At 38.6% G+C, this 22,245-nt stretch overlaps 1 protein-coding gene across 7 annotated transcripts in view; it reads right to left on the bottom strand.

Moving 5' to 3' along the window:
- Positions 1 to 19,739: 19,739 nt before the first annotated feature.
- HERC3 (HECT and RLD domain containing E3 ubiquitin protein ligase 3) overlaps positions 19,740 to 22,245 on the bottom strand; it is a 124,253-nt gene continuing 121,747 nt past the window's right edge. For all 7 annotated transcript variants that reach the window (XM_026509737.4, XM_026509740.4, XM_057309500.1 and 4 more), the window contains one exon: positions 19,740 to 21,396. In XM_026509737.4, the coding sequence (XP_026365522.1) occupies positions 21,188 to 21,396 (209 nt within the window). In that variant the 3' untranslated portion in view covers positions 19,740 to 21,187. The remainder of the gene's footprint in view (positions 21,397 to 22,245) is intronic.

The following is a 22,245-nucleotide window of genomic DNA, read 5'->3' as shown; positions in this document are numbered from 1 at the left end:
ACCTGTCCTGTTGCATATGCTGGTTTCTCACTGCACAGGTAAAGAGCATTCCAGAAACCCAAACCCACACCTGATGCAGGGTGAGCAAGCAGCCCCACCTGCATTTGAGCCAGGCTGAGTTAGCAACCTAACAGAGTCATGGTTAGAGACCAACATTTCCACACTTTTCACAGGGCTCTGCTCTATGAGGTTAACTAATCCTTTTTCACCAAAAGGGTTTTGATTAGAGAAAGGCATGGTGGTAGCTTCTATGCCACTTCTAACTGGAAAGTTCCCTTGATCTGATCCACAAGAGAATTTTCACCTTTTCTGAAGACGCGAGCACCCATTCTCTTCCTGTTCTGCCTTAGCACAAGCTCCTCCTCTGTGTTGTGAGATGCTGATCCCGCAGATAAGGCTCTATGCAGAGCCCACCGATGGCTCCTACCACTGCTCCTCAAAGGCATTACTTAAAAATGGAGATATTCACAAACCAGAAGACTCCTAACTCAAGCAACCTTGTGTACCCACAAAGCTAAGGTTATCGAAGGCAACACGGTCATCATCTTCTCGGATACTTTAGAGACTTAACAACTGGCTTCAAATCTGCTTGGTTCCATTTTAAGAGCCAAAGAAAACTGGAGACAGCCAACACTTATATTTCTTTTCAAGAGGAAATGATAAAATTATGCAGGTTAGCTTTGATTTTACTTTACTTTTTCTCCTATGCTTGATTCTAAAATAAAATATTCTATTCATTGAGTTTCACCTCAAATCTATTTTGGTATTCAGTCATATGCCCTCTCTATATTCCACCTTTACCCCCATAATCTGGTTAATTATGATTTGACTGTTTTTTTCTCTTATTTACCTATTTCCAGTTTTATTGAGATATGATTGACGTATAAGTTTAAGGTGTACAGCATATTGATTTATTTGTAAAATAATTACCACCATAGCTTTAACTAATGCCTCCATCATGCCACATAATTATTTCTTATTTGTAGTTTAAATATTCAAGACCTATACGCTTAGCAACTTTCAGGTATATAATACAGTATTATTAACTGTAATCACCATGCTGTTCATTATAACTGGAACTTTGTATCCTTTGAGCAACATCTCCCCATTTCCCCTGCCCCCCAGTCTTTGGTAACCACAATTCTTCTCTGTTTCTATGGGTTTGGCTTTTTTTTTAATCATTAATTAATTTATATTTAGAGCACGCGCATGAATGGGAAGGGTCAGAGGGAGAGAGAGAAGGCCCAGCAAGCTCCACACCCAACATGGAGCCCGTTGTGGGGCTCAATCCCATGACCCTGAGATCATGACCTGAGCAGAAATCAAGAGTCAGATGCTCAACTGACTAAGCTTCCCAGGTGCCCCAAGTTTGGCTTTTTAGATTAGACATATAAGTGATACCATGTAGCATTTGTCTTTATCTGATTTATTTCACTTAGCATAATACTGTCGAGGTCCTTCCATGTTGTTGAAGTGGCTGGATTTTCTTCTTTTTCATGGCTGAATAATCCATTGCATCTACATACCACATCTTCTTTATCCATTTGTCCATTGACAGATACTTATGTTGTTTCCATATCTTGGCTATTATAAGTAATGCCAGAATGAACATGGGAGCTCAGATATCTCTTCCTGTTTTTATTTTCTTTGGATATATACCCTGAAGTGGGATTGCTGATTTGTGTCATAGGTCTATTTTTAATTCTTTGAGGAACCACCATATTGTTTTCCATAATGACTATACTAATTTACATTCCCACCAACAGTGCACAATGTTTCCCTTTTCTCCACATTCTCACCAACACTTATCTCTTGTCTTTTTGATGATAGCCATTCTAACAGATCTGAGATGTTATCTCCTTGTGGTTTTTATTTGCATTTCCCTGATATTTAGTGATGTCAGGTATGTTTTTATGTATCTGTTGGCCTTTTGTATGTCTTATTTGAAAGTGTCTATTCAATTCCTCTGCCCATTTTTTAATCAGATTGTTTGAAGTTTTTGTGCCTGAGTTGTATGAGTTCTTTCTGTATTTTGGATATTAATCCCTTCTCAGACAAATGATTTGCAAATATTTTCTCTGATTCTGTAGGTTTCCTTTCTATTTTGTTGATGGTTTCCTTTGCTGTGCAGAAGCTTTTTAATTTCATATAATCACTTACTAATTTTTGCTTTTGTTGTCAGACTTTTGGTGTCATATCCAAAAAATAAGGCCAACGTCAAGGAGCTTTTTTCCTATGTTTTCTTCTGGGGGTCTTACAGTTTCAGGTTTTAGGATTAAGTCTTTAAGCTATATATAATTAATTCTCATGAGTGGTGTAAGATAGGAGTCCAATTTCATTCTGCATGTGGTCATCCAGTTTTCCCAACATCATTTATTAAACAGACTGTCCTTGCCCTCACTGAGTATTCTTGGCTCCCTGTCAAACAGTAGTAGACTATATATGCAAAGGCTTACTTATGGGCTCTTGATTATATTCCATTGGTCTGTGTGTGTGTTCTTTATGCCAGTACCATACTGTGTTAATTACAATAGCTTTTTAATATAGTGTAAAACAGGAAATGTGATGCCTCCAATTTATTCTTCTTTGTCAAGATTGCTTTGGCTATTCTGGGTCTTTTGTGGTTCCACTCAAATTTTAGGATTGTTTTTTCTATGTCTGGGGAAAATGTCATTGAAATTTTGGTAGGAATTGCATTGAATCTATAGATGGCTTGGGTACTATGGACATTTTAACAATATTAACTCTCCTGATCCATGAACATAGAATCTCTTTCCATTTATTTGTGTCTTCTTCAATTTTTCTCATCACAGTTTTGTGGTTTCAGTGTACAATGTACAGATCTTTCACCTCCTTTATTCCTAAGTATTGTTTTTCATGCCATTATGAATGGCATTGTTTTATTTCTTTTTCAGATATTTCATTGTTAGTGTATGAAACAACTGATTTATGTTTATTGATTTTGTATCCTGTAACTTAATCTATTGATTCTAACTTTTTTTGGTAGGATCATTAGAATTTTCTATCTGTAAGATCATATCATCTGCAAAGAAAGATAATTTTATTTCCTTTCAATTTAGATGCCTTTTATTCCTTTTTCCTGCCTGACTGCTGTGGCCAGCACTATGTTGAATAAGACAGGTGAAAGTGGACACCCTTGACCTGTTCCTGATCTTAGAAGAAAAGCTTTCAATCTTAAACCTTTCAACATTGAGTGTAATGATACCTGCGGGCTTATCATATATGACCTTTATTATGTTGAGGTATGTTCCTTCTATTCCCAATTTGTTGACAGTTCTTATCATGAATGATGTTGTATTTTGTCATATTCTTTTCCTCTATCTATTGAGATGATCCTATTATTTTTATCTTTCAGTCTATTATTTTGATGTATCATATTTATTGGTGTACATACATTAAACCATCCTTGCATTCCAGGGATACATCCTGCTTGATCATGGTGTATGATCATTTTAATGTGCTATTAAATTTGGTTTGCTAATATTTTGGGGGGGAATTTTTATATTGATATTCACCATAGATATTGGTCTATAGTTTACGTCCCCTATAGTGTCCTTTTTTGGCTTTGGGTAGAGGGTAATCCTAGCCTCAAAAAGTGAGTTTGGGAGTGTTCCCTTCTCTTCCATTTTTTGGAAGAATTTGAGAAGTATTGGCAATAATTTTTCTTTAAATGTTTGGCAGAATTCACCAGTGAAACCATCTGGTCTTGGGCTTTTCTTATTGGGAGGTTTTTGACTACTGTTTCAATCTCCTTCCTTGTTACTGGTCTGTTCAAATTTTCTATTTCTTCATGATTCATTCTTGGTAGGTTGTATGTTTCTAAGAATTTATGAATTTCTTCTAGGTTATCCAATTTGTTGTATAATTGTTCATAATAGTCTCATATGATCCTTTGTACTTTTGTGGTATCAGTTGTAATGTCTCCTCTGTCATTTACATAGTTATTTGAGTCTTCTTTTTTCCTTAGTCTAGCTAGAGGTTTGTCGATTTTATCTTTCAAAAAACCAGCTTTCAATTTCATTGATCTTTTCTATAGTTTTCCTGGTCTGTATTGCATTTATTTCTACTCTAATCTTTGTTATTTCCTTCCTTCTGCTAACTTTGGGCTTAGTTTCTTCTTTTTCTAGTTTCTGAGGTATAAAATTAGGTTGAGATCCTTCCTTTATCTTTTTTCTTAAGATTTATTTTTATTTTATTTTATTTTTTTTTTTAAGATTTTATTTATTTACTTGAGAGAGAGCACAAGCTGAGTGGAGAGGCAGAGGGAGAAGCAGGCTCCCTGCTGAACAGGGAGCCCAACACAGGGCTCAATCCCAGGACCCTGAGATCATGACTTGAGCTAAAGGCAGGCACTTAACTGACTGAGCCACCCAGGCGCCCCAAGATTGATTTATTTATTATAGAGAGAATGAGAGTGAGAGAGAGGGAGAGTGCATGGGGAGAGGAGCACATGGAGAGGGAGGGAGAGAATCTCAAGCAGGCTCCACATGCCTAGCATGGAGCCCAAAGCAGGGCTTGATCTCAGGACCCTGAAATAATGATCTAAGCCAAAATCAAGAGTCTAATGCTTAACTGACAGAGCCACCCAGACACTCCTTCCTTTTTCTTAATGTAGATATTTATTGCTGTAACCTTCTCTTAAAACCATTTTTGCTGCATTCCATAGATTTTGGTATGTTGTGTTCCCATTGTTCTCTGATTCAAAGTTGTTGTTGTTGTTGTTGTTGTTTTTAATTTCCCTCTTGATGTCTTTAACCCATTGTTCAGGAGTATGTTAATTTCCACATGTTTTAAAATTTTTCCAGCTTCCTACCTGTTACTGATCTCTAGTTTCAAACCATTGTGATTGGAAAAGATACTTGGTGCGATGTCAGTCTTTTTAAGCTTACTAAGACTTCTTTTGTGATCTGTCATATGATCTATCTTGGAGAATGTTTTGTATGCATTTGAGAAGAATGTATATTTTGTTGTTGGAAAGAATGCTCTGTATATGTTGGCCCATTTAATCTAAAGTCTAGTTCAAGTCCAAATTTTCTTGATTTTCTGTCTGAATGATCAATTGTTAAAAGTGGAATATTGAAGTCCCCTACCATTATTATACTGTGTTCTATTTCTCCCTTCAGATCTATTACTATCTTTTCAATATATTTAGGTGCTCTGATGTTGGGTGCATATATAATTATGATTGTTAGATTTTCTTGGTGAATTGACCTCTTTGTCCTTGTACAGTGACCTTCTTTGATTCTTGTTAATATTTTGGGCCTAAAATCTATTTTGACTGATATAAGTATAACTACTACTACTCCTGCTCTTTTGGTTTTCACTTGTGTTACTTTTTCCATCCCTTCATTCTGAGCCTATGTATGTCCTTAAAGCTGAAGTGGGTCTCTTGTAAGTAGCATGTAGTTGGGTCTTGTTTTTGTTTGTTTGCTTGTGTGCTTGTTTTTTCATCCATCTAGCCACTGTATGTCTTTTGAGAATTCAGTCCATTTACATTTAGAGTAATTATTGACAGGTAAGAATTTACTAATGCCATCTTACTGTTTTCTGGCTGGTTTGAAGTTCTTCCTTTCTTCTCTCTTGCTACCTTCCTTTGTAAATTGATGACTTTTTCATAGTGGTATGCGTTGGTCCCCTTTATCTTTTGTGGATCTACTGTAGGTTTTTACTCTATGGTTACTGTGAGAAATTTTAGAATTTATGTTAGAATAAATAAATAAATCTGGCCCAATCTCTTCCTTTGTGAATGGGGACCCCAAGGCCCAGGCATTTAAAATAATTCAACTATTTCCATTCAAAATTAAATGTGGCAGGCTTTTTTTTTGTCCCTCAAACTTAGCACTTATATAAGCTATTGAATATTTGTTGAACTTATTAATGGAAATTTACTGTTCCCCTTACCACCTTTAAGCCATTTATTAAGTCTGGTAAAACAATACAATGTAATTGTTTTTAAAAATTTATTGAAAATACTTTTTGTCTCATTCCACACGCTTTTGATGTATGTAAGTGGGCTACATAGCATCATTCATTAGCTTAATAAGTCTCATATTTTTAAAAGATTTTATTTTGACTTACTTTTTAAGATTGTATTTATTTTGACTTATTTATTATGACTTTATTGTTGGAAATTTGAACCTCTTGGTCCCCTTCATCAATTTCCCAACCATCACCCCAACCCCTTCCCCTCAGGCAGGAACCAGTTTTTTCTCTGTATTTATGATTCTATTTGTTTTTGTTTGTTCATTTGTTTTTTTAGATTTAATATATAACTGAAATCATATGGTGTTTATCTTATTTCACTTAGCATAATACCCTCTAGAGAGGGATGGGGAGGGGCACAGGGAGAGAGAAAATCTCAAACAGACTCCACGCTTAGAGCAGAGCCTGACATGGGGCTCAATCTCATGACCAGAGACCACAACCTGAGTAGAAATTAAGAGTCACTCAACCGACCGAGCCACCTAGGCACCCCTAACAAGTCTCAGATTTATCTTTAATTTCTCCTTTTCCCTTCAAGCTCCCATGCCTCTCCTTCCTCTTGTTTCTCTTATTTTCTTTCTCTTTTTTTATTGAAGGATAGTTGATATACAATGTTATATTAGTTGCACATTATATTAATTTATTAGTTTTACTGAGTGCAGTTACCATCTCTCACCCTACAATTTATCACAATATTATTGACTGTATTCCCTATGCAGTACTTATAATTAGAAATTTGAACCTCTTGATCCCTTCATCAATTTCACCCATCACCCCAAACCCCTCCCCTCTAGCAAGCACCAGTTTTTTCTCTGTATTTATGATTCTGTTTTTGTTTATTCATTTGTTTTGATTTTTAGATTTCAGATATAACTAAAATCATATGGTGTTTATCTTATTTCACTTAGCATAATACCCTCTAGATCCATCCATGTTGTTGCAAATGGCAAGATCTTATTTTTTTTATATCTGATTAATATTCCATACACATACAAACACACCCCACATCTTCTTTATCCATCCGTCCATTGATGGACACTTAGATTGCTTCTCTAACTTAAGTATTGTGGATAACGCTTCAGTAAACATGGGGGGGGGGCATATATCTTTTTGAATTGGCATTTTCATTTTCTTTGGGTAAATACCCAGTAGTGGAATTACTGGATGATATGGTATTTCTATTTATTATTTTTTGAGGAACCTCCATACTGTTTCCCACAGTGGTTGTACCACCTTATATTCCCACCAACAGTGCACAAGGGTTCCCTTTTCTCCACATCCTTACCAAGATTTATTTTTTGTCTTTTTGATACTCACCATTCTGACAGGTGTAAAGTCATATTTCTTTGTGGTTTTGGTTTGTATTCCCTAATGATTAGTGATAATGAGTGTCTTTTCATGTGTCCGTTAGCCATATATGTCTTCTTATAAAAAATGCCTATTCAGGTCATCTGCCCATTTTTCAATTGTATCAGTCTTTTTTTTTTCTTTTATTTTTTGTGTTGAGTTATATTAGCTCTTTATATATTTTGGAAATTAACCCCTTATCAGATATATCATTTGCAAATATCTTCTTTTATTCAGTATGCTGCTCTTTCATTTTCTTCATGGTTCCTTCCCTATGTAAAAGCTTTTTATTTGGGTATAGTCCTGATAGTTTATTTTTGCTTCTCTCTCCCTTGCCTGAAGAGTCATATCTAGAAAAATGTTGCTAAGGCTGATGTGCAAGAGATTACTGCCTGTGTTTTCTTTTAGGAGTTTTCTGATTTCATGTCTCACATTTAGGTCTTTAATTCATTTTATGTTTGTATATGATATAAGAAAGTAGTCCAGTTTCATTCTGTTGTATGTAGCAGTCCAGTTTTCCCAACACCATTTATTAAAGAGACGGTCTTTTCCCCATTATATATTCTTGCATCCTTTGTTGTAGGTTGACCATGTAAGTATGGGTTTGTTTTTTTTAACTGTCAGAACCAACTCATTGGAACTCTAGAAAATAGCTAAGGATTTACAACAACCCAGTAAATGCTGAATCAAGAAAATAGCAACTTAAAAAAAGTAGGAGAGCTTTGTGGTATTTTACTTGTCCTGGATTCACCCACTTTCCCTGATCATGATGGTCTTGAAGATGACAGCCTAGATTTCCAGTGTAGAACCTGATCCTTGGCTTCAGAGGGACCACAGCTAGCTGATCTTGTTCTCAAAGAATTGTGTTTGGTTTGTTTTTGAGTATAGTTGACACACAGGGTTACATTAGTTTCAGGTGGACAACATAGTGATTCCGTTTCTCTACATCATGCTATATAAGCGTGGGTTTATTTCTGGGCTCTTTATTCTGTTCCATTATTTATGTGTCTATTCTTGTAACAGTGCCATGCTGTTTTGATTATAATAGCTTTGTAGTATATCTTAAAATCTGGGATTGTGATACCTCCAACTTTGTCCTTTCTCAAGATTGCTTTGGCTATTTGGGGTCTTTTGTGGTTTCATATTAATTTGTTCTAGCAATTCATTTGTTTTACTTCTAGGAAAAGTACTACTGGTATTTTGATAGGGATTGCATAGAGTCTGTAGATCGCTTTAGGATAATATGGACATTTTAATAATATTATTCCAACCCACGAGCATGGTATATCTTTCCATTTGTTTGTGTCATCTTTAATTTCAGTGTTTTGTAGTTTTCGGTGTACAAGTCTTTCATCTTTTTGGTTCAATTTATTCCTAGGTATTTTCTTTTTTCTCAAAGAATTGTGTTTGTTTTGTTTTGAGTATAGTTGACACACAGGGTTACATTAGTTTCAGGTGGAAACAGCAAAATATTTCAGTATATTAATTTGGTATGCAAGTTTACTGAATTCACTTATTCTAATAGTTTTTTGATAGAGTATTTAGGGTTTTCTATATATAGTATCATGTCATCTGCATATACTGATAGTTTTACGTCTTCCTTACCAATTTGGATGCTGTTTATTTCTTCTTCTTGTCTGATTGCTGTGGCTAGAACATCTAGTACTATACTGAATAAAAGTGGTAAGAGTGGATATCCATCCTTGTCTTGTCCCTGATCTTAGAGGAAAAACTTCATTTTTCACCATTGAGTATGATGTTAACTGTGGGCTTGTCATATGTGGCTTTATTATGTTCCCTTCAAACACACTTTGTAGAGAGTTTTTATCATAAACAGATGTTGAATTTTGTCAACTGCTTTTTCTGCATCTGAGATATGATTTTTATCCTTCATTTTGTTAACGTGATTATCATGTTGACTGACTTGCAGATATTGAACCATCCTTGCATCCCTGGAATAAATCCCATTTGTTCATGGTGAATGATCCTTTAATATATTGTTGAATGTGGTTTGCTAACATTTTTATTTTTTTGCACTTATGTTCACCAAGTAGGTTTTTTTGTTTGTTTTGTAGTGTCTTTGTTTTGTTTTGGTATCAGGGTAATGCTGGCCTCTTAGAATAAATTTGGAAGCTTTCCTTCCTCTTTTATTTTTTGGACTAGTTTGAGAAGAATAGGTATTAGCTCTTCTCCAAATGTTTGGTAGAATTCACATGTGAAGAAATCTGGTCTTGGACTTGCTGTTGTTTTTTTATTTCTAATTCAATTTCATTACTAGTAGTTGATCTGTTCAGATTTGCTATTTCTGATTCAGTTTTGGAAAATTGTATGTTTCTAGGAATTCATCTGTTTCTTCTTGGTAGTCCAATTTTTGGTGTATATACTTTTTCATAGTAATCTCTTATAATCCTTTGTATTTCTATGGTGTCAGTTGTAACTTCTCTTTCATTTCTGGTTTTATTCAAGTCCTCTTTTTCTTGATGGGTCTGGCTAAAGGTTTATCAATTTTTCTAAAGAACTAGCTCTTGGTTTCACTGATCTTTCTCCTTTTTCTTTTTTTTTTCTCCTATTTCTTTTATTTCTCCTGTCATCTTTATTATTTCCTTCTTTTTTTAAATTTTTTTTATTATGTTAGTCACCGTAGAGTACATCCCTGGTTTTTGATGTAAAGTTCCATGATTCATTAGTTGCGTATAACACTCAATGCACCATGCAATACATGCCCTCCCCACCACCCATCACCAGCCTATCCCATTCCCCTGCCCCCCTCCCCTCTGAAGCCCTCAGTTTGTTTCTCAGACTCCATAGTCTCTCATGCTTCATTCCCCCTTTTGATTACCCCCCCTCTTTATCCCTTTCTTTTCCTACCGATCTTCCTAGTTCTTATGTTCCATAGATGAGAGAAACCATATGATAATTGTCTTTCTCTGCTTGGCTTATTTCACTTAGCATTATCTCCTCCAGTGCCGTCCATGTTGCAGCAAATGTTGAGAAATTGTTCTTTTTGATAGCTGAGTAATATTCCATTGTATATATGGACCACATCTTCTTAATCCAGTCATCTGTTGAAGGGGATCTCGGCTCCTTCCACGATTTAGCTATTGTGGACAATGCTGCTATGAACATTGGGGTGCGTATGGCCCTTCTCTTCACTACATCTGTATCTCTGGGATAAATAGTAGTGCAATGGCTGGATCATAGGGTAGCTCAATTTTTAACTTTTTAAGGGACCTCCACACTGTTTTCCAGAGTGGCTGCACCAACTTGCATTCCCACCAACAATGTAGGAGGGATCCCCTTTCTCCACATCCTCTCCAGCAATTGTTGTTTCTTGCCTTGTCAATTTTTGCCATTCTAACCGGCGTAAGGTGGTATCTTAGTGTGGTTTTGATTTGAATTTCCCTGATGGCTAATGATTTTGAACATTTTTTCATGTGTCTGTTAGCCATTTGTATGTCTTCATTGGAAAAGTGTTCATATCTTCTGCCCATTTTATGTTTTGTTTATTTGTTTCTCGTGTATTGAGTTTGAGAAGTTCTTTGTAGATCTTGGATACCAGTCTTTTATCTGTAGTATCATTTTCAAATATATTCTCCCATTCTGTGGGCTGCCTCTTAGTTTTTTTGACTGTTTCTTTGGCTGTGCAGAAGCTTTTTATCTTGATGAAGTCCCACAAGTTCATTTTATCTTTTGTTTCTCTTGCCTTTGGAGATGTGTCATGAAAAAGGTTGCTTTGGCTGATGCCATAGAGGTTGCTGCCTATGCTCTCCTCTAGGATTTTGATGGATTCCTGTCTCACATCGAGGTCTTTCATCCATTTGGAGTTTATCTTTGCGTATGGTGTGAGAGAGTGGTCAAGTTTCATTCTTTTGCATGTAGCTGTCCAATTTTCCCAGCACCATTTATTGAAGAGACTGTCTTTTTTCCACTGGATGTTTTTTCCTGCTTTGTCAAAAATTAGTTGCCCAAAGAGCTGAGGGTCCATTTCTGGGTTCTCTATTCTGTTCCATTGGTCTATGTGTCTGTTTTTGTGCCAGTACCATGCTGTCTCTGTGATCACAGCTTTGTAGTACAGCTCGAAATCCGGCATTGTGATGCCCCCAGCTTTGTTTTTCCTTTTCAACAATTCCTTGGCGATTCGTGGCCTTTTCTAGTTCCACACAAATTTGAGGGCTGTTTGCTCCAGTTCTTTGAAAAATGTCATCGGTATTTTGATCGGGATAGCACTGAAAGTGTCGATTGCTCTGGGTAGCATGGACATTTTAACTATGTGAATTCTTCCAATCCATGAGCATGGAATATTTTTCCATCTTTTTGTGTCTTCTTCAATGTCTTTCAAGTGTGATTTGTAGTTTCTAGAATATAGATCCTTTACGTCTCTGGTTAAGTTAATTCCAAGGTAACGTATGATTTTGGTGCTATTGTAAATGGGATGGATTCCCTAATTTCTCTTTCTTCAGTCTCATTATTTGTGTATAGAAATGCAACTGATTTCTGAGTATTGATTTTGTATCCCGCCACATTACTGAATTGCTCTATAACTTCTAATAGTTTGGGAGTGGATTCTTTTGGGTTTTCTATATAGAGTATTATGTCATCTGGGAAGAGAGAGAGTTTGACTTTTTTGCCGATTTGGATACCTTTTATCCCCTTTTGTTGTCTGATTGCTGTTGCAAGGACTTCTAGTACTATGTTGAATAATAATGGCTAGAATGGGCATCCTTGTCATGTTCCTGATCTTAAGGGAAAGGCTTCCAGCTTTTCCCCATTGAGAATGATATTTACTGTAGTCTTTTCATAGATTGTTTTTTAGGACATTGAGGAATGTACCCTCTATTCCTACACTCTGAAGGGTTTTAATCAGGAAAGGATGCTGTATTTTGTCAAATGCTTTTTCTGCATGTATTGAGACTATCATATGATTTTTGGCTTTTTCCTTCTGGATAAAATCTATGACACTGATAGATTTGTGAATGTTGAACCACCCTTGCATCCCAGGGATGAATCCCACTTGGTCATGATGGATAATCCTTTTAATGTACTGTTGGATTCTATTAGCAGGGATCTTGTTGAGAATTTTGGCGTCCATATTCATTAGGGAAATCGGTCTGTAATTCTCCTTTTTGATGGGGTCTTTGCCTGGTTTGGGGATCAAGGTAATATTGGCCTCATAGAATCACTTTGGTAGCTTTCCTCTGTTTCTATTTTTTGAAATAGCTTTAGGAGAATAGGTATTATTTCTTCTTTGAATGTTTGGTAGAATTCCCCGGGAAAACCATCCGGTCCTGGTGTTTTGTTTTTTGGAAGGTTGCTTATCACTGTTTCAATCTCTTCATAATTAATTGGCCTGTTTAAAAAATCAATTTCTTCCTGTTTCAGTCTTGGTAGTTTATAGGTTTCCAGGAAGGCCTCCATCTCTTCCAGATTGCTTAATTTATTGGCATAAAGCTGTTGATAAAAGTTTCTAATAATCCTTCCAATTTCATTGGTGTTGGTTGTGACCTCTCCCTTTTCATTCATAATTTTATTAATTTGGGTCCTTTCTCTATTCTTTTGGATAAGTCTTGCCAGTGGTTTGTCAATTTTATTTACTCTTTCAAAGAACCAGCTTCTGTTTCTGTTGATCTGCTCTACTGTACTCCTGGTTTCTAATTCATTGATATCTGCTCTAATCTTGATCAACTGCTTTATCGTGCGTGGATTAGGCCTGTTCTTCTGTTGCTGTTCCAGCTTCTTGAGGTGAGAATATAAAAACTGCATTTTAGATTTTTCTCTTCTTTTGAGTGAGGCTTGGATGGCTATGTATTTCCCCCTTAGGACTGCCTTTGCAGTATCCCATAGGTTTTGGACCGTTGTGTTATCATTCTCGTTGGTCTCCATAAATTGTTTAAATTTATTTTTGATTTCCTGGTTTATCGAATCATTCCTGAGCAAGATGGTTCTTAGTCTCCAAGTGTTTGAGTTTCTTCCAAATTTTTCCTTGTGGTTGAATTCCAATTTCAAAGTGTACTGGTCTGAGAATATGCAGGAAATAACTTCAGTCTTTTGGTATCGGTTGAGACCTGTTTTGTGACCCAGAACATGGTCTATTCTTGAGAATGTTCCATGGGCATTAGAATAGAATGAGTATTCTTTGGTTCTGGGGTGTAGTGTTCTATATATATCTATGAGGTCCAACTCGTCGAGTATGGCATTCAAAGCTCTTGTTTCTATGTTGATTTTCTGCTCCGGTGCTCTGTCTATTGCTCATAGTAGAGTGTTGAGGTCCCCTACTATTAACGTATTTTTATCTATATGTCTCTTTATTCTGGTTAAGAGTTGGCTTGTGTATCTTGCTGCTCCCCTGTTGGGGGCATATATATTTATAATTGTCATATCCACTTGTTGAATACATCCTTTAAGAATAATATAGTGCCCTTCTGTGTCTCTAACTGTAGTCTTTAAAATCCAATCTGTCTGATATGAGAATTGCTACCCCAGCTTTCTTTTGAGGTCCATTCGTGTGAAAGATAGTATTCCATCCCTTTACTTTCAGTCTGAATGTATCTTTAGGTTCAAAATGAGTCTCTTGTAGACAGCAAATGGATGGGTCATGTCTTTTTATCCAATCTGCAACCCTGTGGCGTCTTATGGGAGCATTTAGGCCATTTACATTGAGACTGATTATTGAGAGATATGATTTTAATGATGCCATGTTGCCAGTAAAGTCTTTGTTTCTATCCATTGTGACTTTCTGTTCTGTATCACTCTTGGGGCCTTTTTACTTTTATAGAACCCCCTTAATATCTCCTGTAGGGCTGGTTTCATGGTTACGAAATTGGTCAATGACTGGCGATTCCGGAAGGTCTTTATCTCTCCATCAATTCTGAATGACAGCCTCGCTGGATAAAGGATCCTTGGCTGCATGTTTTTCTCTGAAAGAGCTTTATAAATGCCCCCCCCAACCCTTTCTCTTATTCCAGGTCTGTGTAGACAGGTCTGACGTAATTCTGATGCCTTTGCCTTGGTACATGAGAAATGTCTTTGCCCTGGCCGCTTTCAATACTGTATTCTTGGATCTAATATTTGCGAATTGCACTATGACGTGACGTGGCGTAGGTTTGTCGTGGTTGAGCTTGGGAGGGGTCCTCTCTGCCTCTTGGACATGAATGCTTGTTTCCTTTGCTAGATTAGGGAAGTTTTCAGCTACAATTTGCTCAAATATCTCTTCTAGACCTGTTTTTCTCCAACCCCTCGGGGATGCCGAGGATTCTGACATTGGAACGTTTCATTGAGTCAGTGATATCCCGTAACCTACATTCTTGAGATTGGATTTTTTTGAGCCAAGTTTCTAGTTTAGCTTTCTCTTCTACTAACCCATCCTCCAATTCGCTGATGCGTTCTTCTGCCTCATTCACCCTGGCCATCAGAGCATCTAGTTTTGACTGCATTTGGTTCATAGAATTTTTAATTTCTGCCAGATTTGCTCTCATTTCCGCCCTTAGAGATTCTATGTTCTCATTAACATTTTCGTTAATACTTTTTTCAAGTCTACCCATCATCTTGACCATTGTTACTCTGAATTCCGTTTCTGATAATTTGGTTATATCCATATCCATTAGTTCTGTGGCAGAGGCCACAGACTCATTGTCTTTTCTTTGCTGGGGGGGACTTCTCCTTCTCGTCATTCTGATGAGGAGAGGTTGCAGGGTTGTCCAGAGCCCAAATTATTGACCGGGACCCAGGCTGTGCGCCCTTGTTTTATAGGGATCTTAGGGATGTGGGCTTCTTGATTTTTCAGCCTGCCTTCTGTGTTCTGGGGGAGGGGCCTGCCGTGCCGATACTCAGGCAACCCTGTTTGGTTAAAGTCTCCGTGTCCCCTGCAAGGGGATGGGGATGGGCGCTCTGTGAGCCGGTATTTCCAGGCTTTTGTTCTCTGGCGGCTTTCCCTGGCGGTTTGCTGTGCCTCTTCTGAGCGTCAGAGCAGCAGTGGCCGAATCTCAGCCTCTCTCAGAACAGAGGGATCGCGGACCGTTCTCCACTGATGTTCTGGCCACTTTAACTCTGTTACTGTTGGTGCTGCTCAACCCTGCAGCGTCCCGGGATGTGTGCCCCACACCCGGGGTCCCAGCCTTCACTTCCAGGGCCGGCGCATCTCTGTCCTTTGTGTTTCTAACACCGCCAGCCGCCTCCACGTGCTCCCGGAGCTCCCGGTCACAGTCTGGTTCCAGTGAGTGCACTGGAGTTCTGTTTCAGTATGGTAGCGCGCGCTCCCGGCTCCCGGTCTCAGTCCGCTCTCTCTCGGTGCCATCCGTGAGTCCACCCGCTCCCCCGTGCAGGTGGCTACCGCTTCCCTGCACCCAAATGCCACGGCTCCCTCTCCCTTTCGTTTATTTTCCAATATCTGTGCGCGGTTTCACGTCTCCACGCTTCGTACCTCAATACTCAGCGCTGGAGATGTTCATTTGTAGAGATCCAGATGTATCTTCCTGCGTCTCAGGCTCGTTCCGTGGATGTTCAGGCTGGTCTGGTACCTATCCAGCTCAACTCAGGGGACCGGATGAAAAAGGGGTCCCCTACTCCTCCGCCATCTTAACTCCCTCAATCACTATTATTTCCTTCTTCCTACTACCTCTGGGTTTTATTATTTTGTTTCTTTTAGTGTAAAGTTGGATTGAGATTTTCCTTGTTTTTTGAAATTTGAGATAGGCCTGTACAACTGTAAACTCCCCTCTTAGAACTGTTTTCCCTGTGTCCCAAAGATTTTGGACTGTTGTGTTTTCATTTTCATTTATTTCCACGTATTTTTTTAACTTCCTCTTTCTCTCTTGACCCTTTGGTTGCTTAGTAGCCTGTTGTTCAGCTTCCACATATTTGTGGGGTTTTTTCCTAGGTATTTTTTTTTTTCCTTGTAACTGATTTCTAGTTTAATACTGTTGCAGTCAGAAAAGATGCTTGATATGATTTCAGTATTCTTAAATTTATTGAGACTTGTTTTGTAGCCTAACATGTGATCTTTCCTGGAGAATGTTCCATGTGCACTTGAAAAGAATGTGTATTCTGCTGCATTGGGATGGAATAGTCTGTATTTCTATTAACTGCATCTGGTCTGTCATTCAAAGCCACTACTTCATTGATTTTCTGTCTGGACGATCTATCTATTGATGTAAATCAGGTGTGAAAGTCCCCTATTACTATTGTATTACTGACAATTTCTCCCTTTATGTCTGTTAATATTTGCTTTATGCACTTAGGGGCTCCAATGTTGAGTGCATAGATATTCATAACTGTTATATATTCTCATGTAACGCCCTTCTTTGTCTCTTGTTAGTCTTTGTTTTAAGGTCTCTTTTGTCTGATACAAATATTGCTTATCCCAGCTTTTCTTCACCTTCCTTTGCCTGGAATATCTTTTTCCATCCCTTTACTTTTAGTCTGTATGTGTCATTAAGTCTGAAACAAGTCTTTTGTAGTCAGCATATAGATGGGTCTTTTTTTAATTTTAATCCATTCAGTTACCCTATGTCTTTTGATCAGAGCATCTAAGCCACTTAATTATTGATAGGTATGTACTTATTGCCATTTTAATTGTTTTCTCATTATTTTTGTAGTTTTTCTCTGTTCCTTCTTCCCTTGTAATTGAGGACTTTAATATTATGCTTGGATTCCTTTCTCTTCATTTTTTGGTGTATCTATTAGAGTTTGCTGGTATGTCGTTACCATGAGGTTATATATAACATCCTAAGTATACAGCAGTCTATATTAAGTTGATGGTCACTTAAACAAATTCTCAACTAGATTTTTACTCCTCATGTCCACATTTTATTTATATGTAATATTTTACATCTTTTTGTGAATCCCTAATTTTTAAGTATCATCGATTTCACTACTTTTGTTTTTTAACCTTCACACTAGTTTTATAAGTGATTGATATACACCGTCACTGTAGGTTTGCTTTTACAATTTTTTCCATAGTTTTCTTCTAATTATGACCTTTTCTTTTTCACTTAATCCCTTAGAACATTTCTAGAAGACGGGTTTAGTGGTGATGAACTCCTTTATATGATGTATGCCTGAGAAACTCCTTATCCCTCCTTCAATTCTGAATGATCATCTTACCAGATAGAATATTCTTGGTTGTAGTTTTTTTTTTTTTTTTTCCTTTCAGCACTTTGAATGTATCATGGCACTTCCTTCTAGCTTGCAGTTTCCACTGAGAACCAGCTGATAGCCTTATGGGGTTTCCCTTGTACATAACTAGTTGTTTCTCTCTTGCTGCTTTTAAGAGTGTGTCTTTAATCTTTGACATTTTAATTATTGTGTGCCTTGGTGTGGATTTCCTTGGGTTCATCTTGTTTGGGGTTCTCTGTGTTTCCTGGACCTAGATGTCTATTTCCTTCCCAAGATGAGAGAAGTTTTCAGCTATTACTCAAGTTTTCTGCCTTTTTCTTCCCCCTGTCCTTCTCTAATGTGCAGGGTAGTACACTTCACACTATCATAGAGATCCCTTAACCTATCCACTTTCCTTTTGTTTTCTTTTTGATGTTCAGCTTGCATGCTTTCCATTACCCTTTCAGATTGCTGATCCATTCTTTGCATCCTCCAGTCTACTGTTGATTCCCTCTAGTGTATTTTTCACTTCAGTTATTGTATTCTTCAATTATGATTGGTTCTCTTGTATAATTTCCATCTCTTTGTTGAAAGCCCACTCATTCATTCTTCTCTGAAGTCCAAGGACCATTGTTATGACTATTACTTTGAACACTGTATGAGGTAGGTTGCTTATCTCCATTTTTTTTTTCCTGAGGGTTGTCTTGTTCTTTCATTTGGAGCATATTCCTGTCTCATTTTGTTTGACCTTCTGTATTTCTATGAATTAGGCAGAATAGCAGCTTCTCCAAGACTTGAAGGACCGGCCTTGTGTAAGGTCATCCCATGCCTGTTGACTTTGGTTAGCTGGCTAGAGCTGTAGCAGGTGCGGGCTGGGGCCCCTAAGGCACTCAGCACTGGGACAGCCCTGGTGGGATGGCTAGAGCTGAAATGGGCACAGGGCACAACCAGAGCCAGAGTTGGTGAAGGCTTGTGCAAAGGGCTCCCAGGGTACTTCACACTAGGAGTAGCTAGGTGTAATAACTGGAGCAGAGGTGTGCCAGGCTGGGAGGTTTTGGGGCACTCCTTCCCGGGGTTTTGGCAAGACAACTTGAGCCAAAGCAGATTCAGGCCTGGAATGTTCTGGGATGCTTTGCACCTTGGTGAGACAGCTGTAGCTGTAGTGGGTGATGTTCAGGGGTGTCCCAGCATATGCCATACTGGGGCCATCTTGTGCAGTCACCTTTAAGGGATGGCCTAGATCCTGCTTCCATCGGCACTATCGAGGTGGAGGGGAGATGTAAACTGTGGTACTCACCTGCCTCTCAGCTCCCCCACTGTTTGTTAGAGCTCTAGGGCTGGTTCCTTTATACTCTAATTTTAAACCATGCTTTGTTTTGTTTCCTGTGGTCTAGGTGCCCAGGGCTTGCTGAGGGTAGTGGGCTGGCTAGCTCCCAGACTCTTTCTGTGCTATCAAGGTGGAGGGGGAACATAAACAGTGGCACTTGCCAGCTTCTCCAACATCCCACTGTTTGTTTGGTGGAGGGTTAGTTCCTTTATATTCTAGTTACCCATTTAAGCCACAACTTTTTTCTGTGCCCCAGGTCAGACAAATCTGCTCACAATCCCTTAGTAGTCTCCCTCCCCACTGCAGTGCACAGCATTGGGATTGGGGTTCTTGTTACCGTGTCTCCTGCCATTGTCTGTGTGGCCCCTCCAACCCTTGTGCAGGATTTGTTCAGTCACCCCTCAGTTGTTTTTCAGGAGGAACTGCTCTACAGATCAGTATAGACTTGGTGTGTCCATGGAGGGGGTGAGTTAAGTTGAGGGTCTTCCTATGCCACCATTTTGGATCCTCCTTCCATGCACTCTTCTACTGCTGCTGCCACTCTCACTGCTCTCAGAATGGGAAGGACTAATTCCTTCAAATGTAGGACTTTGACAAGTCCTGCCTGGCTACCCACTCAAGTTCCATTGCTTAGCCTGGCTCCTCAGCCCCAAAGCTACCTTCTTTACCCCCAAGTCTTATTTATCATTATTCTGTTTTCTCTTCAAATTGCCCCTGGCCCTTCCCTAACATGCTCCCATGTCCTTTCCCTCCATGTGAAATGCCTTTTCTCCCATCACAACCTTCAGAAATCTCATCCATCTGTCAGGCTACCTGCTCCCCCTACCTTGGGTCCTGCCCTTGCTCTCTCCTCCATATCCCTAGTGCTTTGTCTTACTTTCTTATGACTGGAACCAAATTTGACGTTATATTACTTGAGTAGATCATTCTTCTGAAAGCAAGCTATCTATTCTGCAAATACAATAAGAAATAGTTTTAAGTTAAAACACCAAATTTATTGCATAATATTGAACTATATGCACACACATAGAAAATAAACATTTCATATAACTGTATATCTTTTTAAATCTTGTATTATAAAGACTGAAAAAACTACCAATTTAGCAATTAAGTTTTAAAAACAAAAAAAAAAGCAAAAATCTACATCCTTCATTGAGATCTGATGCTATATCACGGTTCATAAATACTTCATTTTATATAAATAAGTCTTTCCTCTAGTGACTAGGAATTTAAAATTAGGCTGACATGGATTCTTTGATCATGTAGAATTTTCTTATCCCATGATGAAGAAGGTTGAGCATGTCATTATTTTTGATACATATATTTGCTCTAAACACAATCCCCCCTGAAATCCCACTGTAAACAAACATTTCAAATGCAATAAACAAAAGTCCCATAGTAAAGAATGTCCTTACGTGTTAGCAATTAGGGAAAAGGAAAAAAAAAATAGAAATTTTGCAATTTAAATAGAAATTAAAAAAATAGACTGCATGCATCCACTAGAAGGAGAGGAAGGGAGCATTAAGTCAGGTAACAACGGGGTGAAGTAAAAGAGAAAGGGAAGGAGAGGAAGGAAAGAGAAAGAGGGCATAAATTGACAGGGAAAGAGGACAAGAAATTTATTATTTCTACTTTCCTTGGAGAAGATACTCTTAAAAAAATTAATGCAACTTGCTCCAAAAGCGAGATAACCGAAGGAGGGGTGGTCTATCACCTCACCTTATTGTCAAAGGGAGCAACGCTAAGCTGCCCTGCACATCTTTAAGTAGGTCCAGGAAGAGGCAGAGCCGGGGGGAGATTGCTAGTCCCTCATAACTTCTTTTTAAAGCAAGATGTGTTCATAAAGGCTCCCATTAATTCTCAAGAGTTCAGCCAAAAAGTGGACCCAGATTCAGCTTGCTGGACTTGGGGCTTTCTGAAGTAGTGCTTGCCTCCTTAGTCCTTAGAGTAGGGCTGCAACAAGCCAGGAGCATGTCCAAGTCTGCAGAGAGAGGAGCCGTTCCGCATGTGCAGGTGAGAAAGGACGTATCAGTCAAATCAGTCTTCCAGAGGAACGAGGACAGGAAGCACTGTGAGGAAACAGCAGGGCTGAGAGAGACATTTGGGAAAGGAGAGGTTAAAAACCCACTGCCATTTTCTCCAGCAGAGTGCAACATATTCACAAGTGCAAGGAACACTACTAGGTAATTTGGTTTAAAAACAAAAATGCCAAATTTTCACCCCATCCCCAACCCCTGATTTTTCAAAAAGGTTGTTTACTGCTACTCACAAGCCCAGAAACACATCAACCAGGTTCAGGATTCAAAAGTCCCAACCCACAAAGACAATAAAAAAATAGAACTCCCTTCCCCATGGTTTTCTGTATGGGCCTCCATGTGGACACTGAGGGAGGGAGGGAAATCTGGGGCACACTGGGGAGCCTCAAGCCAAACTAAACCCTTCATAGTTGTCAAGGGCCTGGGTCAGCCGTGCACTCAGGATCTCTTTGCTGCTGTATTTGGGGAGATCAAGAAGGTTGTAGCAAGTGTGGGCCACGGGCAGGTACTCCTCCCCGCTGGCTGTGGACTGGATGACGATCTGCAGGCTCGCCATGCCATAGATGGGAATCCGATCGCTGCCCGTCAGGAACACTGAGGAGAAAGGGAAAGGGCATTACCAGCTCCGCAGCCGCTCTCCGCAGCCCTCTGCACAAAGGAGAGGAAGGCATGACACCCTGTGGCTCGCCTGAGAAGTACACTGTGATGTGCCAATACGTATGGCACGAATATTCATCTGCGCGTGTTCTTATAAAGCAAAAGAGACTGCATTGCAAATCCTGGTGTGGTTTTTTTGGTTTTATATGGATAAAAATTCTGTTTTTCACTGGTTCATTTCAGATCGGCTTATACACAGACACAAATCATCCGTCCAAATGAAAGATGCCCTAAAATGCCCTCAAATAAAAATGGCCTCAATCAAATGTATGTCCTCATAAATATTATGAGCTCTCACAAAATCAGAGAGGAAAGGAATTCCTGATATAGGAAAAGAAGAGTCGACCTCAGGGGGAAGCCAGGAGAAAGACCATCATCTATGGGACGTCAAAGTCTCCTCTGGCCAAGGGTTTAGTGTGTATTCCCCTCCTGAGCTCATGAATATCCATTTGGGATCTGTTTGCTCCTTTCCCTAATTTTCTTAAACCAAAAGAGCGGACCATGTTATGTTAGACCTTTCACTCTTGTAACACATTGTGACTTGGCAAAAAAAAGAGAGAGCCCAATGCAGCTGTCTTTCCATGCTTTCTAGCAATATATAACCTCAGAGTTAAATTGCTGGAAATTACTACAAACAAATCATTGGTTCAGGGGCACTTTCAAAAAGCCTATTACCTGAGGCTGTGGTATATAAACATTCTTGCCAATATCTGTAGAGTTACTAAAAATTTTCACAAGTCTAATGATTTCTGAACAGAAAAATTTCTTTTAAGGAAATCTCCATGA

The sequence above is a fragment of the Ursus arctos genome, unplaced genomic scaffold (assembly GCF_023065955.2).
Source record: "Ursus arctos isolate Adak ecotype North America unplaced genomic scaffold, UrsArc2.0 scaffold_9, whole genome shotgun sequence".
NCBI lineage: Eukaryota > Metazoa > Chordata > Mammalia > Carnivora > Ursidae > Ursus > Ursus arctos.
The sequence above is the reverse complement of the archived record's forward strand: the minus strand, read 5'-3'. Positions and strand labels throughout refer to the sequence as shown.